The 26212-nt window shown below is 48.4% G+C and overlaps 1 protein-coding gene across 8 annotated transcripts in view; it reads right to left on the bottom strand.

Annotated features, from left to right (window-relative positions):
* Positions 1-765: 765 nt before the first annotated feature.
* The window catches only part of ARNT (aryl hydrocarbon receptor nuclear translocator), a 29031-nt gene continuing 3584 nt past the window's right edge, over positions 766-26212 (bottom strand). The window contains exons 2-23 of one of the 8 annotated variants that reach the window (XM_059832430.1): positions 21733-21844; positions 20396-20440; positions 19133-19177; positions 16410-16454; positions 13706-13919; positions 13336-13549; positions 13187-13252; positions 12976-13075; positions 12491-12556; positions 11915-12000; positions 11369-11445; positions 11048-11182; positions 10512-10586; positions 9563-9714; positions 7720-7830; positions 7433-7514; positions 6942-7065; positions 6222-6321; positions 5406-5556; positions 5023-5182; positions 4377-4528; positions 766-3785 (exon numbers count right to left, since the gene is read on the bottom strand). In XM_059832430.1, the coding sequence (XP_059688413.1) occupies positions 3696-3785; positions 4377-4528; positions 5023-5182; positions 5406-5556; positions 6222-6321; positions 6942-7065; positions 7433-7514; positions 7720-7830; positions 9563-9714; positions 10512-10586; positions 11048-11182; positions 11369-11445; positions 11915-12000; positions 12491-12556; positions 12976-13075; positions 13187-13252; positions 13336-13549; positions 13706-13919; positions 16410-16454; positions 19133-19177; positions 20396-20440; positions 21733-21844 (2402 nt within the window). In that variant the 3' untranslated portion in view covers positions 766-3695. Of the gene's footprint in view, positions 3786-4250; positions 4529-5022; positions 5183-5405; positions 5557-6221; positions 6322-6941; positions 7066-7432; positions 7515-7719; positions 7831-9562; positions 9715-10511; positions 10587-11047; positions 11183-11368; positions 11446-11914; positions 12001-12490; positions 12557-12975; positions 13076-13186; positions 13253-13335; positions 13550-13705; positions 13920-16409; positions 16455-19132; positions 19178-20395; positions 20441-21732; positions 21845-26212 lie in introns of those variants that run through there. The other 7 variants (XM_059832433.1, XM_059832435.1, XM_059832429.1 and 4 more) reach the window with 7 other exon arrangements.

Raw genomic sequence — 26212 nt, 5'->3', positions numbered from 1 at the left:
GCACTTCGTCACGCGGCTCCTGCCAGGACGAGTCAGAAAACCTTGTTCACTGCCCGGTGTGACCCAGTGGCATCAGTGCCCTGCCCCAGGCACCCCACACTGGGGACATCATCATCATCACCCAGCCGTGGGTCCGAGGATGGACTGTCCCAGGGAGCAAGGGGCAGAGTTAAGGGGATGGGAGGAGCGCCAAGGCAGGGATGCAGGCTGGAGCCACCTCTAAACTGCACCCGTGTCACCCCATTGCTGCAGGGGTCCCCGGGGACAGGGACCCGCACCCCACACGCAAGCTCACCCTCCCCGGCTGCTGAGAAAGGGGGTGGCTGAGTCAGCCTGGGGCTCCACCGCGGACTCATGGCCCCGAGCACGGGGCCCTGACTCGGCCGCGCATGACCGAGCGGGGAGGCCACCGGCACAGGGAGCAAACGCCGGGGAGCCGAGCATTTTAGGGGGCCACACTCCTTTTGCAGAGGGGAGGCGAGGCTGTACTGGGGGCACTGGGCTGCACCCCCTCCCCAGCTGCAGGGTTCAGGGAGAAGATGATAACCCACAAACACAGAGATGACAAGCAACTGCTAACGCGCTCCAGACCACGACCGCAAGTAATTAAGAGGGGGAAGAAGGAGGGCGCTGGGGGGAAAGGCAGTGCCCGGGGTCCATCCCGGCTCTGCTGCCCCAGCGTTGCTGCAAGGCCAAGGCCAGGGATTTGTGACCACTGCCACAGTACGGGGGGAGGCAGAAATGAGACACAGAGCTTTGAAAAAGGGAAAATACCTTGTTGTAAAATCTCTGCTACATAGATTTATCTGCAATTCCTGCAACAAGAGGGAGCCCTGGGCCCAAAACAATGCCCCTGGAGGAGGAGGTGTGGCTCCTGCCCGCCCCCCCAAGCGATTGTACAATAAAATAACCCCCCCTCACATTGAAAAATAGTACAATTATCAAGAGGGAAGGTGAAGGGAACACGTCTCTGCCCTGGGGCTGTCCCACGTCCCCCACCGCTCTGCAGTGGCACCTCACATCAGCCCCTCCGCTAGCCCAGAGGACAGGCCTGGGGACCCCGTGGTGGGGGGGTGGCAGATGCCAAGACCCCGCCAGCCCCTCACCAGTCCTCGTCCTCGCTGCTGCCAGCGCCAAAGGCAGGTCAGTGTTTCCCAACAGGTTCGGCATTTGCCGGCTGCTCCAGGTGGTTTCATTTCCCCAGCATCATCCACGCAGGACCTGAAATCAGGGGGCTACAGCAGCGTCACCCGTGACGGCTCAGGGAGAGACGGGCTCTGGGCCCGGGGACACGCAGAGACGGAAGGCGTTGCTTCTTGTCCACGCGGCCCCCAGGTCCTGGTGCGCTCGGGGTGGGGGGAGCGTTTTGAAGCACCATGGGCAAGTCCAGCTCCCACTGCTGCCCTGGGACGGAGCTCAACAGCTGAAGGACCTCTCTCCAGAAAGCAGCAGAGCTGTAGCTTCACAGGGGTCGAGTTCCCCAGGGCTTGATCTCTGTGGAAATGGGAGTTGTCCTCCTCCTTCAGCAGCTGAGCGCTGCTCCATCCTCCGTCCGGTCGGGTCAGCGCGGCTCCGATGCTGGAGGACGGTGCAGCTCAGCGCTGGTCCTTCACGTGCCCCCTTGGCCCCGCAAGCAGGCGTCGCAAGCCTGAGTACGAATACCTGGGATGGGTAACACCTTGCTACTTTACAACACACATCTCCTCTAAGCCTGAGGAAACGCCACGGCCTGGCAACGGGGACGGCACGGGATGCGACGGGCTGCTGCGGACAAAGAGGGGCCCATCGTGGTTATTGCTGGTAACTGTTTCCCCAGGTAAAAGGGGGATCACGGGACATTTCCAAACTCCCTAAGGGGAGGTTCCCACCTTCCCATAGATAAATTTGGAAGTGGTGTTTGAAGTGAGACAAAAAAAACTTCAAATCTTAGTTTTGCAACAAAAGCAGGAGAGGAAAAAAAAAAAAGGACGCTTTCTGCTCCACTGCCAAGAGAAAGCTCTCTGGGCCTCCGCAAGTACTGAAACTCGTTAGCCAGTAACACAAACGTTTCAAAGCCTTCCCCACATGGATGTTATCCACTAGGTACGTCTCCGGAATCTGCTCTTTGGAGGGTCGCCCCCATCATCGCAGCACCAAGACCTGTCAGTCCAAACACCACATCCCCTCCTCGCCCCTCACCAGCAGAGAGGACGGTCACGGCCATCCCGGGGGTCTCAAGCAGCCCCAGAGCACGCAAGGAGGAGGGAGAAATGCCCAGATTTCATCCAAAACAAAAACCAGGCTTCCAGGAAAGCTTCGTATTCTTCCCCCGCTGCAGCTGTGCCAAGTTTCCTTCCAAGTCAAACTCTGCAATGAACAAATTTTCCTGTTGAAATTGAAGCAAGGCTTGCCATCGCAGGGGGAATCAAACTGTTCTTCCAGCCCCTACAGACCCTGAGGAGAGCAAGATTTGCCACAAGTTTTTTTTCCCCTGAAGAAGCCAGAAGAGTCAAAGTCAAGGTTTAAAATCTAAAAAAAAAAAAATTGTATCTATAAAAAAAAATAATTCTGTTCCCTATCTTCCCCTGCTCTCCTCCATTTTGTGATTTGGCAACAGGGCCATCAGATGGCATGAATTTTTCTTTAAGGAGACGGTGAGTGTAGAAGCAAATACTGCCAATTCAGAGCATGTAGTGAAAACGCAACTCCTCCGCAAGCCCCTACACAAATCCAGGGCCTCTCCGTGCGGGAAACCCGGTGTCCAGCTCCAAAACGAAGCGGAGGAACTCAATCTAGATGTGGTAAAATTGCGTGGATAGTGCAGAGCAGTTCCCCCCCCATAAGCTGACAAAAAGCCTGTTGAAACATTGGTTCATGGCGGCACAGAAACCATCAGCTGCAGAACTGATGCATCGAGAACAAAGCTACATAGATAATATTTTTATGGCTCGTAACTATCCCGTCATTCACACGAATGACTGGGCCCCGAGGGAGTTTAGAGGTCACGCTGACTACAGAGGCCCATATTCATTGCACAGTTCACAGAAGAGAGACGGCATCCAAACAAACACCAACGTGCCTGCCAACGTGGGAGTCTCAAAATAAAGCACCCCAGACTGGAGACGCTTTAACAACCCTCCAAAGACAGCCAAGCTTCCTCCAACCAGAAAGCCGGCTTGTGCCAAGGATTCTCAGGCAAGCATCCTCCAGAACTGCGTTATACAGGGTTAACGCTTGGAAGAGTTTCTTCCAATATTTAAAAAGTTACAATACTTTGTGTTTTATAGAAAAAGAGTCACGGTATAGAAGATTGAAATAAAAACAGTAAAAGCCACCTTATGAGTTTGGAGGGGCTGTCTGGAATCCAGACAGGAATCCCTCCGGCCAACCCAGCGTGCAGAACGAAAACCACTCGCGAGCGGCTCCAGGAACGCGGGGCCTTCGGTCAGGGAGTGCAGCTGCTCTCGCAGCATTCGCGTCCTGAAGCCTCCAGGCGAAGAGTCCCCCGCTGCCAGCACCGTGCGGAGGAGCTGCCCAAAACCACAACCACCTCCTCCTGCACGGCCACCCGTCTGCCAGGCTGTCGGGCAGAGTTTTGCCTCCGGAAGGTGGGAAGTGTTTAGAAAGTTCAGCAGTCTTTGAAAAAAAGACTTAGGTGTTTTCCTTTACACATGGATATTATATATAGCTATAATTTGCTTCCCCTAGGGCTTATTTTATTCTGAAAAAGAAGGGAATATATTCAACTCTGGGAACTCTTCATTGTTGTAGTTGGGTCCTTGGTCTCCCAGCATTGTCAGCATGTCCTGTGAGGATACAAGGAGAGAGTTATTACCTGGACTAGAATATCACGCTGGTAATTTAGTCACGGAGGAGATTGCCAGAGCAGGTACTGCATACTGAGATGGTCCCTTCCCTCCCGGGGCACACAGGGTGTGCGTCCAAGGCTGCAGGAGAGCAGCAAACTGAAGTCATGGGCAGCGACTGCACTAACTTCTTTGAAAACAGGGGGCAGCAACTTGCAAGAATATGAACTCTCAAGAGTTATCTTCACTTCATGGGATCGGGGGGGGGTGGTTTGGCTTTTTTGTTGTTGTTTTTAATTAGAGCTAGAAGGGCTAATTCAGCTGAGGAGCTGGTAGAGTTTCACACTGATCCTGCAACGGGCCAAGGCACAAGGCCAGTCCAGCTGAGGCCTCTCTAACCCCTCCTCTCCAGTTTCAGCTCCATCAGGTCCTTCACCAGTTTGAGACCTCACCAGATATTATTATCAACTACAGGGACAAGCTCTTGGCGCTACAGCCAGCTGCCCACGCTTGGGAAGCGAAGACCCTTCGTTCCCACAAGGTTGGCCCACACCAGTCCTCACTCGGGAGGTTAAAAAAGCACCGTCTTACTGAGAAGACCTCAGGCTGGCTTGGCTGCGGCTGCTGCACGTGCTGCTCCCCGGACGCTGGGCCGTGGTGCTGTCCTTGCCACTGCGGCCACATCCCCACACCTTCGGCTGCTCGTGTCTGGAACGGGGCGGGGGTCTGCGCTGCCTCCGTGGCTGTTCAACAGAGAACAAGTCAGCAAACGATTTCCTGGTGCGGGGCTGGGGCTTCTGTGATCCTTGAACAGGACTGGGAAGCGCACAGCTCTGTGTGGTGCCTCCTGGTAACAGGCTGGGATCTCCCCTCCAGGAAAAGTCACTGAACTGTCACATGCGTTAAGGCATCTGTCAATACCCATCTATGGGGCAGAACAAGAACAAATGCAGGGGAGTCCCAGAGGGGTTTGTTTCCTCCCAGTCAGCCTCAAAATGGTTCAAAATTCACCTGCTCTGGAGCCTTGCGGTGGGACAGTGGTTAAAGGTGATAAGGGCAGTGTTTGCCAAAGCAGGGATTCAGCTGTGCTCTCTACATGTGGGCATTCCCAACACATGCACAAGAAAACGATGGAGATCGTATCACATCAAGGCTGTATCTGGCTGATGCTCCCAGATTTCCTCCAAGGGGATTTTGTCGCCACCCCAACCTCCCCAGCACCCCAAGCCGTACTCACTGAAGCCCGTGCCACGGCTGGCAAGGTTCGGGTAAGCAGACCCCGTAGGAGAAGCCGTAGAGCCAGGTGCTGTCATGGGGCTGAAGGAGGATGGGGTGCCTTGGAAAGTCCCCATGCTGAAGGAAGGAGGCCGAGTCTTCACCGTCTGGGATGCCACTTGCTATAAGAGAGCAAGAAATGGGAGAGGAAGAAGAGGGATGCATTTATTCTGAATCTCGCCTTAAGTAGGCTGAGAAGTTGCTGGACTGGCCCCAAAGGAGAAGGCACACAGCATTGCTCCCTCACGCAGCTAGAGAGTTAGAGCAGGTTGATTCACGACAGCAAGAAGGGTCTGTAATGCAGCAGGGGCTCGGGGCCTGCACCGAGGGTTCAGGCTTTGCTACCTGGGGTGTGAACGCTGGCCGTGTCCCTGGAGCCCAGTTGGTTCCGCTGACCTGTGCTGGGTTGGAGTGGCGTGAAATCTGTGCTAAGATCCGGCCTGCTGATGAGGGCTGCTGCTGAATAATGTTCACAGGAGGTACCATGCTGCTGCTCCTGGAAGACAGAAGAGGCACTCTTAGGACACTAGGTATCACATACAGGACAAAGAGGCACAAACACCATCCACGCAAGTTATCGGTGGGGGGAAACGAGCCCAGAAACGTGGGTAACTTTACTCATGTGCCAGTGCCCATCATGCCGCCCTGCTGTGGGCAGAACTGGCAGGAGCTGCTGGGGTTGTGGGCAAGGCTACTCTCACCCAGCTCAGTTCTTGGGCTTCAGTCCAAGCACGTTCAAGAGGCACAGCTATCCCGCGGACAAGCTGCAGCAAGCAACAGAGCAGAGGGATATCAGGGAATCGAGGCAATAGCTGGGGAGGTGAGGACAAGGACTGGCAGAGCAGAAGAGGGGCCGTGCTGACACTGTGCTCAGCCTCAGAGCTCCTGCGCCTCTGACCAGGAGCAAAGCAGCACCAGGCAGGAGAGCAGGGGTGCAGGAGCCCTTCTCGCCCCCACCCCTCAAAGAAACCGATGCCTGGATGGGCTGCCCCTGTATTTTCTGTGCACACCATAGAGGAACACATTTATGGACAATCACTGCCATGCAGAGAGAGGCTGGGAACACTCAGCTGTTGCAGAAGGACACACAGACAGAACAGGACCACAGGCCAAGATAAAATTAACACGAGGCCATTTGAAGCACAGCACAGGAAGCCTCACCTGAAGTTCTCAGCAGGTCGTGACGGGGTGAAAGTGTTTCCCTGCGTAAAGAGGGGCTGGTTGGCAGGCACTGTGCTGGCAGGAATGGCTTTGTTCTGGTCTGTGGAGAGAGGCTGATTCATGTTAGGGCTGAGAAAGTCTCAGCAGCAGGAACAGAGAACCAGTTGCAAGAGACATGCCCGTGCGAAGGAAGACTGTTTTGAGCCAAAGCATCAAACGTGACTGTTCCTTATCCAGATGCAGACTCCAGATGGTTTTGTAAAAGCTTGTTTAATTTGATTTCCTCTCCATTTTCTAATAAACTTGGCATTAAGATCCTCTGGGGTTAGAGCATCCACTACATTCTGCGCCCAGACTAGGAACACAGAGAACTGCTCTCCGGGGACAAGCAGGAAGGATCAGACTAAGGCAGGCAGTAACACACAGAGCAAGAGACACCTTATCACCCACTCCCTCCCCACACTTCCCCAGCAAGATGTTGGCTGCAGGACAATTCACTGCCACAACAGCACATCAGCATAGCCAGGAATTATCCACCCAGAGTCAAACTCAGCACTGTTCTGCAAGACCTGGGCTGCCACACCACAGCCACGCTGAGCCTCTGCACCTAGAAGTGCTCTGAGCGACTTAGCAAAGAGCAAAGGAAACTCGGGTCGAAGCTGAAATCGGATAAACATGCGATGTGCCCCCAGCCACGCCTCACAGCCCAGCACTCCCTACCTGTATTGATACTGCTGTAGATTTCACTGAACCTTGGGTCCCGCTCCTGATTAAAAAGGCTCTCTGCCTTCTCCAAGGGCTTGCTGTGCTCTGGGCCGGCAGCGGTCACAGGCTGAACGGGAACCTGGGAGCAGGTGTAAGTGTGAGCTGTTAGTACCTCAAACACAAAGGAAGCCAGCGGGCTCACAGCCAGCACAGAGAACAGCCGAGGGCTTTGCAGGCAAAGACCTCGCAGGCAAGAGGCCGGGCTGCTCCCTGGACTCCTGCGTGTTTTATCGGGACAGGGCAGCCATTTAGGGCTGGCAGCACCAACATGGGCATAGCGGGGAGGATGCCACAGGGGCAGATCAGAATCAAGCAAGCAGATTCAGTAAAACTCTCAGCAGCCTCAAGTCAATCTTGTGTGGCCACCTTTAAAGCCCCAGCAAGGGGTAATTTAAATAATGCAGGACAACAAATACAAGGAGTAACCAAAACCCCTGTTGATTTACCTGTGAGTGGTCGTAACCAGACAGGCTCTCTCTTCCTGGGACCACTTCCAGCTCTGTCTGTTGTGCTGGCTGCTGCTGCTGCCTAAAATAGAAAGTGTCTGTAACAGGAGAACACCGGCTGCTAAAAACGATTGCCAAGGGAACAGATACTCTGTGGTTACACCAATGATTCATTAGCCCAGAGGAGTTCATTGCTGCAGAGAGGAAAGTTTGGGTAGGAAGGCTATTTGGCAGGAGGGCAGAACCAGCGAGAGAGGCATGGTAAAAGGAGCTGAGCACCTCCTGACCTTGAGGGCAGCTGTGCCGTGCCCATCTCCAGGGGAAGGTTGACACTCTGCCCCAGCTGGGGCCTCTGCATTGAGTTTGACAGGGCAGGCCGAGACTCCTGGCTCGAGTTCCTTTGAAGCAAAGAAAAAAAAGAAAAAAATATATTGAAAAAATACCAAACGAAAGCAAACAGTTGGCTACTGCGTGCAGGAGAGTGTGCCTGTCTCGGACAAGATTGGAAGCTTTGCTTTTGCAAAACCTCTCCGAGTGAAGGATCCTTCCACTCAGTTTCCGTGGTCTCTGAAAGGGGGGTGTCATGTAATATAATGCTAACGGCTGTGAGCCAAAGGGCTCTGCCCCCTCCCACTCAGTCACTGAGCAGGAGAGCAACTAATAACCTACGCCAGGAGCACGGCCAGATCTGCATCATCCTTAAAGCACAAGCAAAGGTTGCGGGAGCCTAAAAACCCCCAAGGTTTTCCATTCAGCTCTAGGTCAGACCCTCCAGAGCTGGAGCCTGCAGAGACCACCAGCAGTTTTAGGTTTTAAGCCCAAGACGTTGGTGGAGTTCTTTATGCTCTTCTGTTAACTGTCACAAGTCAGTTAATGTTTAACTTCCACAAGAAAGGAATAAAAATCCAGTGTTTTCTCAACAGTTCTTTTGCAAGCTGCTGCTCCAGTAGTACCTGATCTCGAAGATGAAACAATACAGATAACCTAGCAAAGATGCATATAAATAAAACGCACCTCAAACACAATCAGACACAGATTGCTGCTTCTCTGGTCTGAATTTATGCAGTGCTTTTAGAAGGCATAGTATGGATGTGAGAATGGATGCGTGTGGAATGAATGAGTTCAAAGAGATATCTCTTAACACCGGGACAAGAATGAAGGCCTGTATCAGATCCGCATCAGATTTCAGCCCTGCACTCACACCACAGCTCTTTAAATCCAGAGGGTTTTGTCACTGCTCAACTCTTAAACATCAGCTCGCCAGCTGCAGGAAGGGAAGAAGTGCTACCTGCACTCTAGGACCTTGCCTCATTAAAAAAAACACCCCAAAATCCTGGCTTTTCACCTGCCCACAAGCAAGCTAACCTTCTGTTCACCTGGCTGGAGAGACTCTGTTTGCTGCACCCACCAAGGCTGCAGTTACGAATCACATGCAGGCACTTTTTTTTTCTTCTTTATTTCAGTTGCTGCTCTTCTGTACGGGGCCTGGAGCTCACTCATGGGAAGAGAGAGCAGTTCTGATCACTCCCAGAGGAGACACACCAACCCACCAGGATAGTCAAGAGAGGGAAAAGGAGAGAGCAGCAATGAAAGCAGTCTCCCCACTGGAGCTCGTTTCTGAATCCAAGGAGAAAATTAGAGCAGTGGAGAAAAGTAAGTGTTTACTTTCTACCATCAGCTGCAGATAGTCCTGCTCACATGAAAAGCCACTCTCTGGACCAGCTGCCCCCCTGGACTGTCACAGGAGTCCAAGAGCTACATTCAAAGCCAGACTTCCCTAATATTAGCTCTGAATGCAAACATACAGACAGGAGACTTGCTCCAGTAACCAGAGTTAAAAAAGGCACTGCTGGAGCTGAACTTTGGCAGCTTGCTAAGCCATACAACCAGGACAGCCAGAGGAATTAAATTTCTTGCACTTTATAGTCCTCTAGTGCCTGCCACGGCCCAGGAACAGAGCGCTCACGAGACTTAGCAATGTCTCCAGGGCCTGTGCAAATTGATGGGAAGCTTGGTGAGGGGGAGAGGCCGAAGCTCCCGCAGTTCTGTGCTGCCAGTTACTCTGGGACAAGATCCCATCAGGTTCGTGTGCTATCACTGGTGGTTGGTAAGTCATTTCCATGTACATACTTGACGTTGGTGTTGGTACAGATGATGTACTCAATTTCATCCGAGTAGGGGTTCTGGAAGGTAAAGGAGCTGGTTCTCATCCAGAGCCATTCCCGGTTTTTGGATCGGAATCGGAACATGACTGACAGAACCTGGCCTTTTAACTTCACCACCTAAAAAAACGTAATGCCATCAGTAGTACCTGATAAAAGAAGGTGTTGAAGAGCAACTTGCTTCTGAGCACAAGCCACCCCCCACTAAAACCTTGTGATGGCCCTTTGCCTCAAAGCCTGCAAGACCACGTCTTGGTGTTCCCCCGACTAAATGGCACTGCCACCATGCCCTTACGCTGTTTGGATTCCTGAATGACATGGGAGGGGAATCTAATATCCCCTTTTTGGCTTTCACTTTTCTTATCTCTTTGCACTGGTGAGATGTATGAAAAAGCCTCCAGTAATGAAGCACATGCTGTTGCTTCTGATTCCAACTATTTGGACAAATGGATATGAGCAGCTACTTTTTGGAGTCATGAAAGCACAGGGGCAGTCTTACCTGCCCTGCCACAAGTCCAACGCCCTCAGAAATAAGAGTAACGACAACAGGGCAAGCAGACCACATCCATTTCGAGTTCTGCAGCACTGGGCTGGGCCCTAGAGATGAACCAGTGTTTCAGCCACAGAAGCATGGCATTCAAGTAGGCACTTTGTAGCCACGTCTCTGGCCCTAAAAGCAGACTGGACTGGCAGCCAGAGGATGAATTCAAGAGTTAGACATCAGATGCTTCTGTTTTGTTTTGCACATTTACAGTTATGTGACTATATCTGTAACTGTTTGCCATTGGGCAAAGGAGAAATATCTAAGGTTTACTTTTCTCTTGGTTTTCCAATTAATTTCATTGCTTTGCAAGCACCAAGACAGATTCCAATCTGAATACCACACTGCATGCAAAGTGGTAGCTAGAGCGTTTTACCTGCTGAAAGCTGTCCCGCAAAAGCTGTTGGTCTTCTGGGTGGCAGAAATCCACAATGTCTTTCCCCAGAAGTTCCTAATTTTAAAGGAATTGGGAGAGAGATCAAGTCAGTTCATCTGGCAGGCAGACACCCTCTCTCAGGTCTGCCCCATTAATTCCACTTTGGACAGGTAGTTACTGCTCCCCCACCACCAAATCACTGTTACACAAACCAAGTACAGGAACTGGCATGCTGTATTTTGAAGAGAAGCACAACAGCAGTTGACTAACGTTTGATCTCTAACTCAAATGGAGGCAAAAAAGATCTTAATTGACATTAGACATAAGCCAGAGCCACCCACCCTTCCAATGATCAAAGTACTTAGAAAAGCACATGGAAAAGCAACTGGTGGAAAAGAAACATGTCTGATTTAGGCCCTGGGCACTGTTTTATCAGATCTGTTAGACAAGCAGAACCACAATGCACAAGAGAGGGAGAGGGGAAAAGTAAGTCTGAACAGCAGTTCTTTCTTAGAAAGCTCCTACCATTTTCTCACCTGTGGCTGGTAGCCAACTGTAGCCACGCAGCGGTGATCTATGAAGGTGAAAATGCCTTCGGTGTTGTGTCGGGAGATGAACTCTGTCGGCTGACAAACATTGTTCATGTCTGTGCAGTTGGGTGAGCTAGTGACCTGCAAGGTAAGACAGGCACAGTCTTATCGAATCTTGCAAGAGCTGCTTTCTCACAGAATGATCTCCTGAACAGCCAGCCCTGCAGTCAGATTTGTGGCAATCAGGGAACATCTTCAGACAGAACAGTTTAACTCTGTGGACTTTCAGGACAAGGCAATGTCGAACCATCAAAAGATGCTACCCACCTGGAGCCTGCCTATAGCCACAAGGCAAAACTTGCTGCCCTGGCCAGCGTCCGGGTCGTCATCAGGCAGTGAAACACCTGAGAGGGGAGTGCCAAAAAATTCCAGCAAGGTTAATACAGGAAAAATCGCTCATTTCAGAGGAAAAAGACTTCAGTACATCTTCAGTACATCTACTTCAGTTGACTTCAGTACATCTCCCCACCCTGTTTTGTAATTCAACATCTTTTCCCATGAAGGAATTTGGTGAATTAAGTTGCCTCCCCTTCCCTTTTTTTGCCAGAAGGGTTAAAGATCTCTGTAGCTTTCAGCACAAGCTAGCATATCAGACAGTGTAATATTATTTTCATTCTCTACAGCATCTCTACTGTTCAGAGACAAAGATCTCTGATCCAGCATCTGCAAAAATTAGTTCAATCCTAAAATAAGGAAAAGTGCTAAGATACATTTGGAGAGCATTTGCTGGCACATTCAGTTCATAGAATGGACATCTTCAGACCATATGCTCTTAAAAGCAGCCACAACCGAACACTTCAGCTAAGTCATTACCTGCGGGGGGCCAGGCTTTTATGTAACCCGTGCAGTGCACCACAACGTAGTGAGGTTCGCCATCTTTTGCTGCACCTAAGCCATTCCTTGGGAGAGAGAAACAGTCCGATTGTGCTATATATTAAACCGGCATAAGGTCAGGCAAAGTTCCTACTTGTATTTTAAAAAAAGCTTCTACAGAACGTCTTCAGGGTAGAAAAAGAACAAAGACTTAACAGAAATGCAAGAGGCCCAAGAACACAAAATAGGTTATAATCTACCTTAATTTCTAATTAAAAAGGAACAATATACACCAGAGCCCAACAGCAACAGTGTGAAGAACATGTGGTTTTAAATTGACTTCAAACCCAATCTTTGAATAAAAAAAGATTTATCTTTCCCCAGGATTATCTTTCTCAACATAGTGGTACTTTGGTTCCTCTAGCAGCAGATCTAAACTCTTCTACGAGCTGTGCTAGCCTACCCTACACACACCCCCCCGCCCCCAGTGTGTCCCCACCGTTCTGATGACAGAGCTGTAGCTCCTTCTGCTCCCAGCAATGCAGAGTGCTTGCCCATAGCCCTTGTATTATTTACCTGCAGCGATTCCTCATAAAGCTGAGTCGATTTACAGAGACTGGATCCACTGAGCTGTTGCCACACCTGTACCAGAATTGGAAATGTGAGGGGAAAGGCTTTTATCTTTCTTGGTCAACATCAAAACAATCTGACAATCTCGAATAAGAGGAAGCATGCTACAAATGGGGATGAACCTTTGAATCTCCTCCATATAAGTGAAAAGCCCTCATTCTACAGACTTCAAGAAGGAAGGTGACACATAGGGTCAAAACAAATTGTTACTTGAAACTGGATCTTCTACAACAGTCTTGAGCACTATCTTTGCGTAGGGCAAAGAAAAATCTCAAGAACTCAACTGTTAGCTTTGTGTGGACAGCTCAGCCATGTTATATCATGTCTATGTCAGAATGAGCAAAAAAAAACTGAAATAAAAGCTTTTGGGTCCAGGGACCAAGTTCCGCTTCAGGCTCAAATGAGATATTCCCCAAGGAATCTCTCATTACCTCATTCGGCAGATGAAAGATCTTCGTGAACCCATACACATCCTCATGGACTGCTGGCCTTCCTTCTTGACAGTCCCCGTCTTCAAATCTAGGATGCGACCTAAAGAAAGATGAAAAAACAAGATGCTGCTGCAAGGTGAGTCCTTTCACCAACACAGGCACCAGGTAACATATTAGGAAACTAGCAAGACACAAGTGTCACCAATGGTACCTTTAGATGCATTCTCAGGGGGGGCTGCAGGATCCTTGTTAGAAAGGCACCAGGGTTTGGTTCCTTCTACAAAGGGAAGGTTTTAATCCAAGTCCTCCGCAGGCTTTCACACCGCCCGCCCCCGGCAATCCCTTCCCAGGCTGCTTTACCTGTCAGCGCGTTCTCCGACGTGGAGAGCTGCTCCCTCAGCTTGCCCACGTCATCCGGGTGCACCTGGTCATACAGGGTGCTGCCAAACCATTCGGACTGGGGCTGGTTCAGGACAGGAGTCACAGAATCTGAGACATACACCACCCTCCCGGTCTCACAGGACACTATGAACAGAAAGCCGTCGGCTGCCTCTAGGATCAGGTGTTTGAGTTCCTGCATTCACAGACAGACAGACATGCTCTTAACTCCACAGCCAAGCAGGTGAAGCCCTCTAAACCCACCCTGGGTGCCTATCTCCCCCCACCCACAATTTAATTCCGCCCCCCCCATGATTGCAGTATTTCCCACAAAGCAGCATCAAGCCAAGACCTGGTCAGTGAGAAAGGAAGGTTTGTAGGTGCCGTCAGTGGAGGTATTGCCTGTGCCACGCAGAGACTTCATGTGAGAGACAGCCATGCGCAAGATGGTGAGCTTGTCTGGTTTGCGGGCCAGGGCACTGCAGGTGGGCACCATATCTGACAGCTCTGTGATGTAGGCAGTCATCTTGTTCCTTCGCCTACGTTCAATCTCGCTGTGATTTTCCCTGCAAAAGGCCAGGGAGGAGAGGAGGAAGACGAAGTTACTAACGGGCCAGAAGCCTCAGCCATTTCCCCATGTCAACGCTTCCACAAGGCCAGAGTGCAAAACACAGAGATGCATCAGGGTCATCAGGAGTTAGAAGGACTACAAGCACCTCACATGCTGGGCGTGCACAAAGGAACGCAGGAACGAGTGCAAGGAGGAGAGTCTACAGTTGGGCCTTCTTTGCTGCAGACAAGAATTTTGCTTGAAATGGCATCAGTTCCCTGGCATCTGGTGAAGGCAACGAGCTAGGCTAAGCTATTTTAGCAGAGAAAGAGGCTTCCCCATCACTTCCACAACACTGCAGCAAGCTGAAGGATTTCTTCCTTTACTACGGCCTCTGCTCTGCAAGTGGGGTTCACCTCACTCTGCTGAGGAAATGTGCTTTTAAAGAGCACTGGTGCAGACTAAGCCCACCCATCCAACCCACTGTTTGTCCAAGGATGAATCAAATCCCCCACCACCATCACCTTTCAGACACCCATGAGTCTCCAATAACCATACAAGGAGGTCAGGGCTGCAGCTAAGACTTGGGCACCTAATTACAACAGATAAGTCTCACCTTGTAGTGCTTTTATGAAGATATTCTCAGTTACATCAAGTGCCTTTTACCTTATCATGGCAGGAGGGAAAGCTTTAGAGGACGCATACACCTGATTTCTGTACAGATCAAGGCCAATGTGGGCAGACCATCTGCCAGGCACACACCTGGGTGGTGCACACAGACCTCTAAAGAGGCACCACAAAGAATGCTGCCCACTTACAGAGGTTCTTCGCACGCCTTTTGCAAGTCTGCTCCCAGGGCACAGTCCCCACCAACCCCCGGAGATCAGAACATAACCTGTTTAGAGTTGGTTCTTTTTATCCGGCATACGTAGTTTAACTGGGTTACTAAGGTAGGTTTTTCAAAACAGAACTTAAAAGCCAGGTTTCCTATACAGAAGGATGGATCAGATGCAAGGAAGCACATGGTGGGAAATGAAGTGAGATGAAAGTGTTGGAAGGAATATAGACAGGCAAGTGGATTAAAGAGGATAAATACAAAAACCAGAGCCTTTATCACTACTGGGTGTGTGCAATCATTCAGTGATCTTGCTCCTTGCTGCAAGAGACCGATATTCAGGAAGAGAAGTGCTTCGATTATCACACTCACCTTTAATTCAGCTTCTCCAAACTCACATGCTCAAGCATGCAAACAAAGCTACCTTCACTACAAAAGCTACTGGGAAACCACCAGACATTTTACTTGCCCCGCTGCCAAATACTCTTTACTACAGGGTCTCACATGACAGCAACAACTGACTACTGGGGACAGAGGAAAGGGTCGCTACTTCATTGGAGGAGAAATCCCTGAAGAGCACAGCTGTTTGCTGTATTCACAGGCCCCACCTCTAGCACTTCCTTATCTCCTCAAATATTTAAGCTATGCAATACTGCAGTTAGGAAAGGCTGTGTTTGGGGGTTATTTTTTGTTTTAAAACCAGCCACCAGGCAATAAACTGACCAGAATTGTGGCATTCTCAGCACCCATGACAGTCTTTTAGTCCTGTGCGTTGCTTAAGAACGAGTCTAGGGTGGAACAGTCCTAAGAAGTTACAGGGTGAGTTTGCAAGACGGCAAGCCACAAAACAAGCCATTCTTCACAAATTACCAGCCCTCAGCTCTGCAGCAGTAATGAGCTGTGGGCAGCAAGCAACAGAAACCTTGATGGTGATTTAAGCAGTTTTTATTTTGCAGCTGAAAATGGGGAAGGGTACATTTAGAGTCAGTGTTTTTCTGCTGGAGAAATGCAGTCCTGACAACACACCATCTCAACCAGCTGCAGCTGGACGCACACGTTCTCAGGGTACGTTTTTTGTATTAACAGTCCAGCATTCAAAATGACTGCTTCAGTCATTTCAGCCACAGTCCCTCATTAATTATAAACAGGAACTTGGGGAAAAAAAAGGATCTTGTTTTCAGTAAGCCTAAATCACTGTAATGCATAGGACACCACCTCTCCTGGAAGGTTTTAAGGGGTAGAAAAAACCTGAACTAATACACTTTTTAGTGTTTGTTTTGATAGTACAACAGCATTCCTGCAACAAAACCTTACCAAGGCGGGAACAGGCTGTTTGGCACCTTGACCCAGCACAAGAGAAACCGTATTCAGCACAGGTCAGCAAAGCTACAGCACTCAGCGAAAGAAATGGCCCAGCCACGCTCTACCCTGCAGTCTTTGGCCAACAAATCCTTTTGTGTATTCCCCAAAGACATTCTCACAAGGGAACTAAATGCCTTTCCCCTCCTAATTCCAATTACACAGCGATTTCCAGAAGTCTGTTCAGTGTCAAGTCCTCTATTGCAGCAGATGAGGGAAGGAGGGGGGAAAAAAAAGAGAAGGGATGCCTAGAGAAACATTAAGGAAAGGAAATACTCTGCTTGTCCATGCTTGAAATCTCCATTCTCCTACCTGGCAAGTCTCTCCTTATCCGCTGAACTCTGTTCATCATCAGACCTAAAAATAAAATCAGCGATCTAAGCTAAAATGGAAAAAGTTTAAAGAAATGAAAAATGGGAAGATGTACTAGGAAACCCAGCCTACAGACATGTCTGTTTTGCAGAGGAGCAATTCCATAAAACAAAGCGGCCATTAGCTTGCAACATTACACATTAAATGGGCGCCCGCTATCTGCATTGTTTTGAAGTTTTAAGACGCTTACCAAGACTGTAAAATAGGCAATGGGTAGCTCTGTTTTACATATAACCGAGGTACAGATTATTCTGCGCAAAATTAGAAGGTTAATGGCAGAACTAGGAAGTAGGATCCCAGTCACATTAAACTACTCTTTCTTTAAAGAAAAAATAAATAAATAGCCTCTTTGATAGTATTAACAAATCAGAAAAGGAGATTAAAAAACCCAAAATCCACAAACAGTGCAAGATTCACAGCTAACAACACACATGTTCGTAATGCTGCTACATAAACACCATTCAGGACAACACAGTCGAGATGGCTACACAACAAACAGCACACAGAGATGTTACGTACATCATCTACAAAAAGGCACGCGGACAACCTCACCAACCTGCATGCACTTTCAGTTTTCAGGGAAGAGGAATCTGCAAACCTTGTTTTACAGAGGCTGATGATACGTTTTTCTCCTTGAGGTTTGGCTGCCTTGGAAAACAAATAATCCCCCAAAAGCTACCGCCAGGAAAGGAGAAGGTACCACATGTGTTCAGGCAGGCAATCTCTCAAAGGCTGAGCATTTAAACATACGCTGTGGATTTATGGAGTGCGGGAGGTGTTTTTAGCATTAGTCAGCTGTGGTACCCTTCCACTTCAAACAGGTTTCAGTACAGTGCTTAAGAAAAAGCAGTCATGTTCACTTTCATGCTCTGTTTTGCCTCACATCATCTGAGGAGGGAGGAATGTACTGGAAAATGAGGGCTGACAGAGCTGTGAGGAACACGATACGAGCAGTCCTGGAAAACAGATCTGTGAGCTACGGGCAGGACAAGGGGCACAGATGCAGAGGGGAGCTGTGCCACGCTTCTCTTACAGCTGCATTTGGGGTGTCAGCACACTAACACTGATAACTTTGTCACTGCTGCCCCTGTCCTTGCTGCCTGAGCCAGTAATTGCAAGCGATAATCTCTACATTAAAGCACGTAGGTACTGCTGATGCCCCACCGGAGACAGAAGCTCTGAGCCTTAGCAATTCAGAAGTGACATTCAGTTGTTTCGTCTCTTTGTTTATTCCTTCCTTGCCTACTACGTGTGTACTAACCAGGGTGATCAAAGGCCACACCACAACACAGGTCACAGGGAGCCAAGATCCTACTCCAGCTATGGCACTGCACAGTTAGGTTGCAGAATTTTTAACTTTATGGGCCATGAAGCTGTTCAGCACTGCGGTGCTTGCCTACAGCATGTGCTTTTTTGGATATTTTGCATTATCATAGCACTTAAGGTATAGCAGACCCTGATAATAGGCTTAAGTTACCAGAGCTTATGACTTGCACTAGGGAACAAAATTATTCAACGTGGGCTGGCAAACACATTTTTAATTTGCTTGACTTCAGAACAAGTCAAACCACTTAAAAAGAAGTCCCTGCTAGCCCTTTGGCAGATAACAGTATCACGGTGACCTGAAATTTTGGCTTTGCAATTATTCCCTCTCTGCACTGAAGCCCTGACACAGGTTTATAGCTCTTGCTGAAACGTTACGGAATAGATGTTTTGCAAAGCCTTTATTTCTAGACCCCTAGTTTCAGCGCATGATCCCAGTGAAATCACAGGGAAAGGCCCCTGCGCTCAACATCATCCCCGGCTCATCCTGCGATGTGATCTGCCCTGCTGACCCTCAGGCTCCTTGACACAACACACCGGGCACTCCTTTCCCCAATGTTCTCAATCATTTAAATTTTAACTCCAATTTCAGGAATTTCTGAAGTCAGACCTCTCCTTAAGACAAGCTGCTAAGCAAAGTGTCTTAGCCATTATTCTGTATTTGCTCATTTTATCTCTTAGCAAGACACGGCATGATGTGCCTTCGCACTGAGGGGACACCCTGGTATTTACAGCACTCGGAATATACACAGAAGAACCTCACTTTGGCAAAAACATTACACATCAACACAAAATAAACCCATGAAATATTTAAATCAAGTTCCATGAGCTTCAGAAAGCTGTAAAAACACCATGAGGTCAGTCCCAGTACTAGATGGTACAGAGCTACTCTCAGACACTGGCAAGTAGACAATCAGAGTTAAAATATTGCCTATAATGTTACTGTACACTCTGATCTCTAGGAAATCCCCCATTTATAGGGAAAGCTTCCGCCTAACTCCCCCACAAAACACAAACCACAACATTTGCCAGGAAACCCTGTTCAAGTAGAACTCGAACTAAGCATGAAACTTGTATCTCTGCAAGTTTCTTGAGCAGGAGAAAAGAATGAGAGTCCAAGGCAACAGCTGAAAGAAATCTTGGAAAAGAGGAACAATTTCACCAAGCTCATAATGAACTGGTCCAAAAAACATCAAGGAAAATGTCTGGATCCTTTGGTGCACCTTCCTTCAAAGACAGAAAAATCTAACAGCTAGTTAGAAGGGTGCTGCAGGATCTATCTTACATTAAGGTGGTTTGGCACCAAAAGCTTCAAAACCTGCATCACAGCAGATTCTTACCTGGCAAATCTCTCCTTATCATTCGGCATCGGGTCATCATCACATCTAGGAGAAGGGGGAGAAGAAGAAGAGTTCTTAAAGTGTTTACACTTACTACTTTCCCAAAGACACCAAGAAAAGAACAAGGTTTAATAAATCACACAACAAAGGCCTGGTATTGAAAAGGCAAACTCTATCCAGAACCATACTCCTCATTTACCTAGTTAAAAGACTACAGTTTAATTGTTTTTATCACCTTGATGATGTTTTCCACATCCCGTTCATATCAAGGACAGTGGCATCACAATCAGTAATTTAAGCACAATCACAAGGAAATAGGTTAAATTGCACTTTGAAGATACAGTTAGCCCAAATCAAGACCTTCATCCAAAGGATCTCAGTAGGTAAACCCTATGTTCATCAGGACCATTATCATCTCAAAGCCATTCCGCAGTCATCTTTAAAAGACTGTAACATATGGACTTCCAGTATCATTACAGTTGTCCAATCCTAAACCACGTAGAGAGACTACAAATAAATGACATGAGATCTTCCAACTTTTCTGTGTTCCATATGGATCATGAGAGGATATACTTGCAGCCTCGCCAACTCCTTGGGAGCAAGGATGTCTCTGTAATTGAAGCATCCTCACAACAGATGAGAATTAAGTAACACGTGTCTGAGGCACTAACAAAAGCTCAGCATCTCACTGATGTGCCGATAAGCTATTTGGCAGAAGTTTCTTCTCTGCAAAAAAACAGGGGCTTGGCCAGCAGCAGTGCTCCTATAGTGCTGTGCTGGAACAACCAGCAGATTGCTGGAAGCATTCATGGAAACAACTTAATCTTTTGAGATGCTGGTATTGAACACAACATCATCATCACGGAGTTCTGCAACACCGCTTCAACCCAGGGCTCGCAAGGCTCACTTCTTCCGCTGACCTCATCTCGCTATGGGGCTGGCCCAGGGAGACTTGAGATGGAGACAGCATCCAAAGCAGTAACGGGATCCCCTCCCAGCCACAGTCCCTTCCCCGGACTCACAGACCCCATGTGCACAGCAGCTTTGCTTTGGCATCAGCTGCAAAGATGGAGGAATACTGCTGACTAGGAGAAAGGGAAGAGTTTAAGGAAGTGGAGCGCTGCCTCCTTCAGACTCCCCCCGCCTCCCTCTGCGCTGCTGGAGAGGAAAAGCCACACAAGCAGCAAGGTCCTGCTCTGGGGGAATGCACAGACACACCTATACAACACAGCAGAACATTCCATGTGTCATGTTCTCCCTCACCTGAGGAATTTACTGTTCCCTTCTCCATCATCATCAAAATCAAGCCTGAAAAATATAAACAAGAAGGTAATTATTAACCAGTTTCTCCTTTACAGGTTGCTCTTCCATCCACCCCTACAGGGATGCAGATGATTCTTGAAAGGAAGATTTAAGTAATCCCAGAGGCCAACGTGAAACAACCCACAAAGTTTAGAAGGGGGCTTCCCTTACATGTCTGTCAGAAACAGAGCAAGGAAACAGTTCAAAAGCAAGACAGCCCACCTGGAGCACCCACTGCATCACAACCTCCTGTTCCAAAAGCTCTGGATCTCCTAGCAGCGATCTGAAGCTCAACAGGCTGCCACAACTGCTCCTCACTGTTCAAGAAACCCATCAAGAGCCTACAAATAGAGCACTCCCAACTCAAAAGCTTGGATCGGTTGTATTTTAAAGAAGAGGGGAGGGCAAAATACTTCAAGAGTTAAAGTTCAGTCTGGTGACCTGCGTAGTTAGCGTCCTTAGTTCAACAGCGGACAACATCACTGTGTTTGCTCTAACAGGGTCAAAAACCCCCCCCATTTCTAACAAGTGTATGTGGGAGGACAGAGGAAAGGCTTTTCACCGCACTTCCTTTCAGGATGGAAAACTGGCGCGTAGACGCACCACAGCAGCGTGCGTGTTTGCAAATGAAGTGCGAGGAACAAGTAGCAGACAGCGTGGGAGGAGCTGCAGGGGAGTGGAAGCAACAGCAAATGGCGGTGAAGGAAGGAGTTTGAGTGACTGAGGGGGCAGGGAGATATTTTAATGAGCTTGAAAATTAAGAGGAAATTTCTTGTGCCAGGAATTTAAGAGCAGCCACTCAATATCCTTTTAATTTGCAAAGGCATTTCTAGCAAACAAAAACCCTACCACAAGCACATTGTGGCTTCCCTCCGCCCCTCTCCCAGAGGGGACACAGTTGCAAAGGTCCGAGTAAGGCCCCAACACTCACATTCTCTGTTCCTCTACCCCTCTTGCAGCAATTGGCCTGTCTCGCTGCTTCAGTGACTCCTGTTTCACTCTCAATTCTTGGTGAGCAACCCTATTCTCCTGCGAGGTGCAACTCAACTTTTTAATCGCCTCTACAGAACCTGGCTTTAATGCGTATGATTGGCATAAAGCACACTGCAAAGTAAAAGGACTGGATACAGCGCACCTGAAGGAACCAGACAACTCCTCTTCGCTTAGAAGCAGGCAAGTTTCCTCATCACAAGGCTGATAGCTCCTTCAAGAGAGCAGTGCTTCCTCAAAAATACACTTCATACACACACCTCCCCCCAAAAAAGTAAAAACCACAGGCACACCGAGCACACACTCACCCAGGACGCCTCTTGTTGGCTCTCTGCACGATGGCTCCTCCAGCTTGCGCACCCGGCCCAGGGTTCCCGGAGCTGACGGCTGCGCCCAGCGAGGAAACATCTGATGCCATTTCTAAATGGGAGAGTGGAAAAAAGAAAATAAATCAGTATTACGTCAAATCCCCCTCTAGTTCAGAGGGTGAAGTATTCTCCACATATAGCTCCCATTAAAAGCAATTGCATTTCAGCATCTGATGTGGATAGACTTCGTGCAGTGTGCGTTTCTAGTCCTTTCATCTACTGCTTCTCCAGAGCCTGCACTAAGGGTCCGTTTCCAGCTCTGAGCACATGCTGTTTTCATAAGCTCAAAAGCTTAGATCGCTCAACTACAAGATGTGGTCTCCTTTTTAGACAGAGGAGGAGTCTGATGCGATCGTGGGTAGGGGCTGAACCCATTCTCATATGCTAGCTGCGTGAGGATGCAGAAGGGGAGGAGAAGAGTTGCAAGTTTGCCTAACAATATTAACGCCGCCTCTTGAAGAGGGTTTATTTCCCAATCTAAGAGACAAAGAATTAACCAGGATGTTTGTAAGGCACCTTGAAAACCATGATCTTTCAGACAGTCATTTTGATTCTTCGGCAGTACCGACCTGTGAGCACCACAGGCATGATCACCAGTCTCTGCCTACGCTCCTCCTGCTCTGGGTGCGTGGCCAGTTGTAAAGAGCATCAGTTCTTCCCTGAAATGACACTACCTCCGTCAAGCATGATGGCAGCCTTGCTTGGAGCTAAAAACTTTGTGTTTTACACATAGAAAAGTTGCATAAGCAGTAGGAAACCTAATCAATGCTTTCTAAGAGATGAAACAGGCAGGTAATGCTCCCAAGAAGTGTGGAATTGGAGCCTTCAGAGATCAGGCCACCCAATATTGCAGTACTACTTCTACAAGAGGTCCCACATAGATACAACGTTTGAGAAAATAAAAAGTCTACTTTGAGACATGAAAATAAGCCCCTTTTGGTGTATGGGAAAGAAAGAAGTGTCTAAGTGGAGAGCTTGAATGTGCTGCCCTCGCAAGTCGGATGGCAGGCCCAAGCCTGTTACGCATTATAGTTTTTTTTCCACAATGAAAGCAAAGAGCCTCGGCTCTCTACGCAACCACACACCCACCAAACCACTTCCCCGGCTGCGTGGGCAGGCTGGGCCCCGAACCCCTGCCCACGTTCAGGCAGCGTGGATGCCCCCTTCTCCTCCCCACAGGCTTCACCAGCAGCTCCCAGCTCTTACCAACGCGAGCAGGGATTTCTCATTCCTTGCAAGCCGAGAGACTACAGTTGAAAGCAGTGTTTGATAACAGACAACGAGCCTTACTTTTTTGATCCTCAAGCAGGGCTTTTTCCTAATCCCTGTTGTTTAGGAGAACACATAACAGGCTGTACAGTTGTTCAAAGCTTGCTCAGCATGGCTTAAACTGAAACCATGTTGTAACACTGCCACGAGAGCTGCGTTCAACGTTCCTCTACGTTAACATAGCCTGATCTGCACCAGAACCAGAGTTTTTAAACAAGTTAAGGCATTTTTTCATGTTTCTGAAATAAGTCAGCTCTTTACTCATTTTAATGGTTATGGGTTTTTAAGTTTGCTGCTAACCAACTGCTAGACTGCAACCAAAACAGTCGCTCCAGCCAGAGAATCTCCACCACAATCTTTGCAACCCAAGTTGCACGGCGTGCCTTGAAGACGAAAAACTGCTTCTGCTTTATCAAAGTGGAGGGGACCAAAAAAACCAACCCAACACACACAAAAAAGCGTATTGCTGGCGTTCCCAAACCACAGCAAAGTGGTACGCTGACACCAAGAGCTGCTTACGCATGAAATGCTGCTGGAATCAGTGGGACAAAGCAAAGAACTGAAGTCAGGTTTAACCAATATGGCACCAAATCAGGGCTTAAGCTGTGAGGCCGTCAAATCTTAGCCTAGCCAAGACCACGAGGATATTGCTCGACAAGTAAAGGAGAGCTATACTAAAGCAAGCTTCTGTGCAACAGTGCCCATTTTTACTTCCCACCTCATCAAACATAAAACAGCCTTTTGTACTCCCAGCATTCAGGAAAGGAAAAAAAACCCCAAACTGTTTTCAACATCATAGATACATCTGGGTTTAACAAGTATTTTCACAGTTCCTGAAGTCAGATTTCAATCCAACAGCAGTTTAATCTAAGCAGTACTTCCAGAGCTGGACGGTGGTTCGCTCGCAGCTAAAAGCAGAGCTGTGCAACAGCCCAGCCACCTCTGCGGTGTGGCTGGACCACAGCGGCTGGCTCGCAGTGACAGCTCCAGCTCTCAGAAAACACGCTCCAAAACTTCTGGTATTTCTTCAAAAAAAAAATCTTTTACCATAGTAATATTGCTAGCCTATATTACTGCTTGATTTCTTTTCCTCTGAGCAGCTGGCATCACTGAAGAAGTTTCTTCCTTGCCAGTCCATAGTATTTCCCATGGGTGACTAAAGTATGGAATAAGCATCCAGCTCAATGCTTGGCAGTCGAAGGGGCCAACAACGGTCCCAAATAACAGCATGAGCGAGCACACCCAATTTCAACACAAACTACAGCAACAAAACACAAGGACTACTCTGAAGTTTAAAAAAAAAAAATATTTGAGAACAAAGAATCAGGTATGGAAACAAAGATTTTTTAAAAGACAGAAGATTATTTGAGGTTAGTGGTTTTCAACATGTGAATACATAAGGTCTCTGCCGGGAAGTCGGTCCTTACGCGATAAAGTCAAGTCAGCTGATGTGATGCACTTAAAATAAATGGCAGTTGGCCTTCCTCACACTCCATCCTCCATGCTGGCACTACAGACCTTCCCCATCTCCTCAACGCGCAATTTCGGATCCCTTGGACACCTCTGTGCCCCCTCCCTTATTCCTAAGTGAATTCCCAAGGTGCAGAAAGGGCTGATATCAAAGGTCTTTGTTTAGTGGAACATGGCCCCGAGCGCAAGTAAACCAGGTCAGAAGGTGTATTCCTTTTCCCCAGGAGCCTGTGGCTTTTCAACACACGTATTTAAACAGCACGGTCTGAACAGAAATAAAGTTTCTGGAGCACAGTGGATAATCACTTTATTAAGGAGAGAGGAATTTCCGCTTTTGGGCAGGGGAAGGAAGTGACACTGTGCTGTTCCTCTGCAAATCAACTTTTAAACAGGGTTGAGGGGGAGGGAGGGCGTCTTTGTTTGTTGTTAAAGGCTCATCTGAGCCTTCGCTATTTCTAAGCGGCCTACTGCATGGACTAGCATGTCACGATGAAAAACGCTTTACCTCATGCTTCAGCTTCCTACTCGGAAACATTTGCCTCTCATGGTACAGTGTGCCCTTTCACAAGCGGAAGAAAATAAAATCTCTTGAGATTTGGCAAGGTAAACTGGTAATATTTTGTTCTGCATACTGAGGGAGAGCATCAAAACGGTTATGTACTCTTTCATGTGACCCATTGGCCTCTCTACCACCTCCCCACCCCAAAAATAGGGAGAGCACAGGGCAGGCACATGGGATGGGAAGAGTTCTAGTTTGTTCACCCTTCATAATTCCTAGGGCGCTCACACAAATGCAAAGCTTCCTTTCAAAACCCCCATGTTTCCCCAATCCAAACATGGGCCGTATCCAAACATGGGCCGTATAGTAATATTATACTGAGGTCAGCGTGGAATTGATGGAGCCCAACCTGTCAACGCAAGCTCGGAAGGCTTCGCACACGGCAGCCGGGTGGCGGTGAGGGTGTCTCAATGCACACGTACTCAGTAAACCCACTGGCCCAGATGCCTATCGTGAGAAAAGCAGTCACTTCACAGAAAACCCTCCACAGCTGCACTTGAAAGCCACCGGCTCCAAGCATAAAAGGCAAGATGCAAGTAGTCAGAGGCAACCACAGCCAAAGACCCAGCTAATGGAGTCAGCCCATTCTAAGAAAACCTGGGACATTATAACCTATGAAACACCAGTTTCACAACTACGGTCACAGGGAAATCTGCGGCTCAGTTGCTCAAAGCAGTGGCCAACAGTTCCCAGATACCAGTATGCTTAGCTCTGACTCAACATATTGATATCCAAAGTGGCAAGAACAACATATTGCAAGTATTCCGAAATAACAAAAGAGGCAACAAAGATACTCCTTTGAAACAATCTTCTTCAAAAAACAGATGTGCCACCAAAAGCCCCAGTCAATCCTTCTCAGAGGGCAGGGTGGGTTTCGTAGAGTCGCTGCTGCAACAAGCAACAGCCTTGTTAGGTCTCTGTTCCAGCCCTTTCCAGAATCAATCCCTGCTTGCCTTTAACATGTTTTAAATCTAATTAAGGCCAGAAGAGATAAGCAGAGGCAGCGCAGAGAAATGATGGATCCTCATTTGTAACTGAATATAAATCTGCAAGCACAACCACAATTCAGCCAACACTTCGACCCAGAATAGAATAGGCTGGAAGATCACTAAGGGAATGTCA

This window comes from Gavia stellata, chromosome 33 (assembly GCF_030936135.1).
Source record: "Gavia stellata isolate bGavSte3 chromosome 33, bGavSte3.hap2, whole genome shotgun sequence".
Taxonomy (NCBI): Eukaryota; Metazoa; Chordata; class Aves; order Gaviiformes; family Gaviidae; genus Gavia; species Gavia stellata.
Note: the sequence above shows the minus strand (reverse complement) of the source record. Positions and strands in the feature narration are given on the sequence as shown.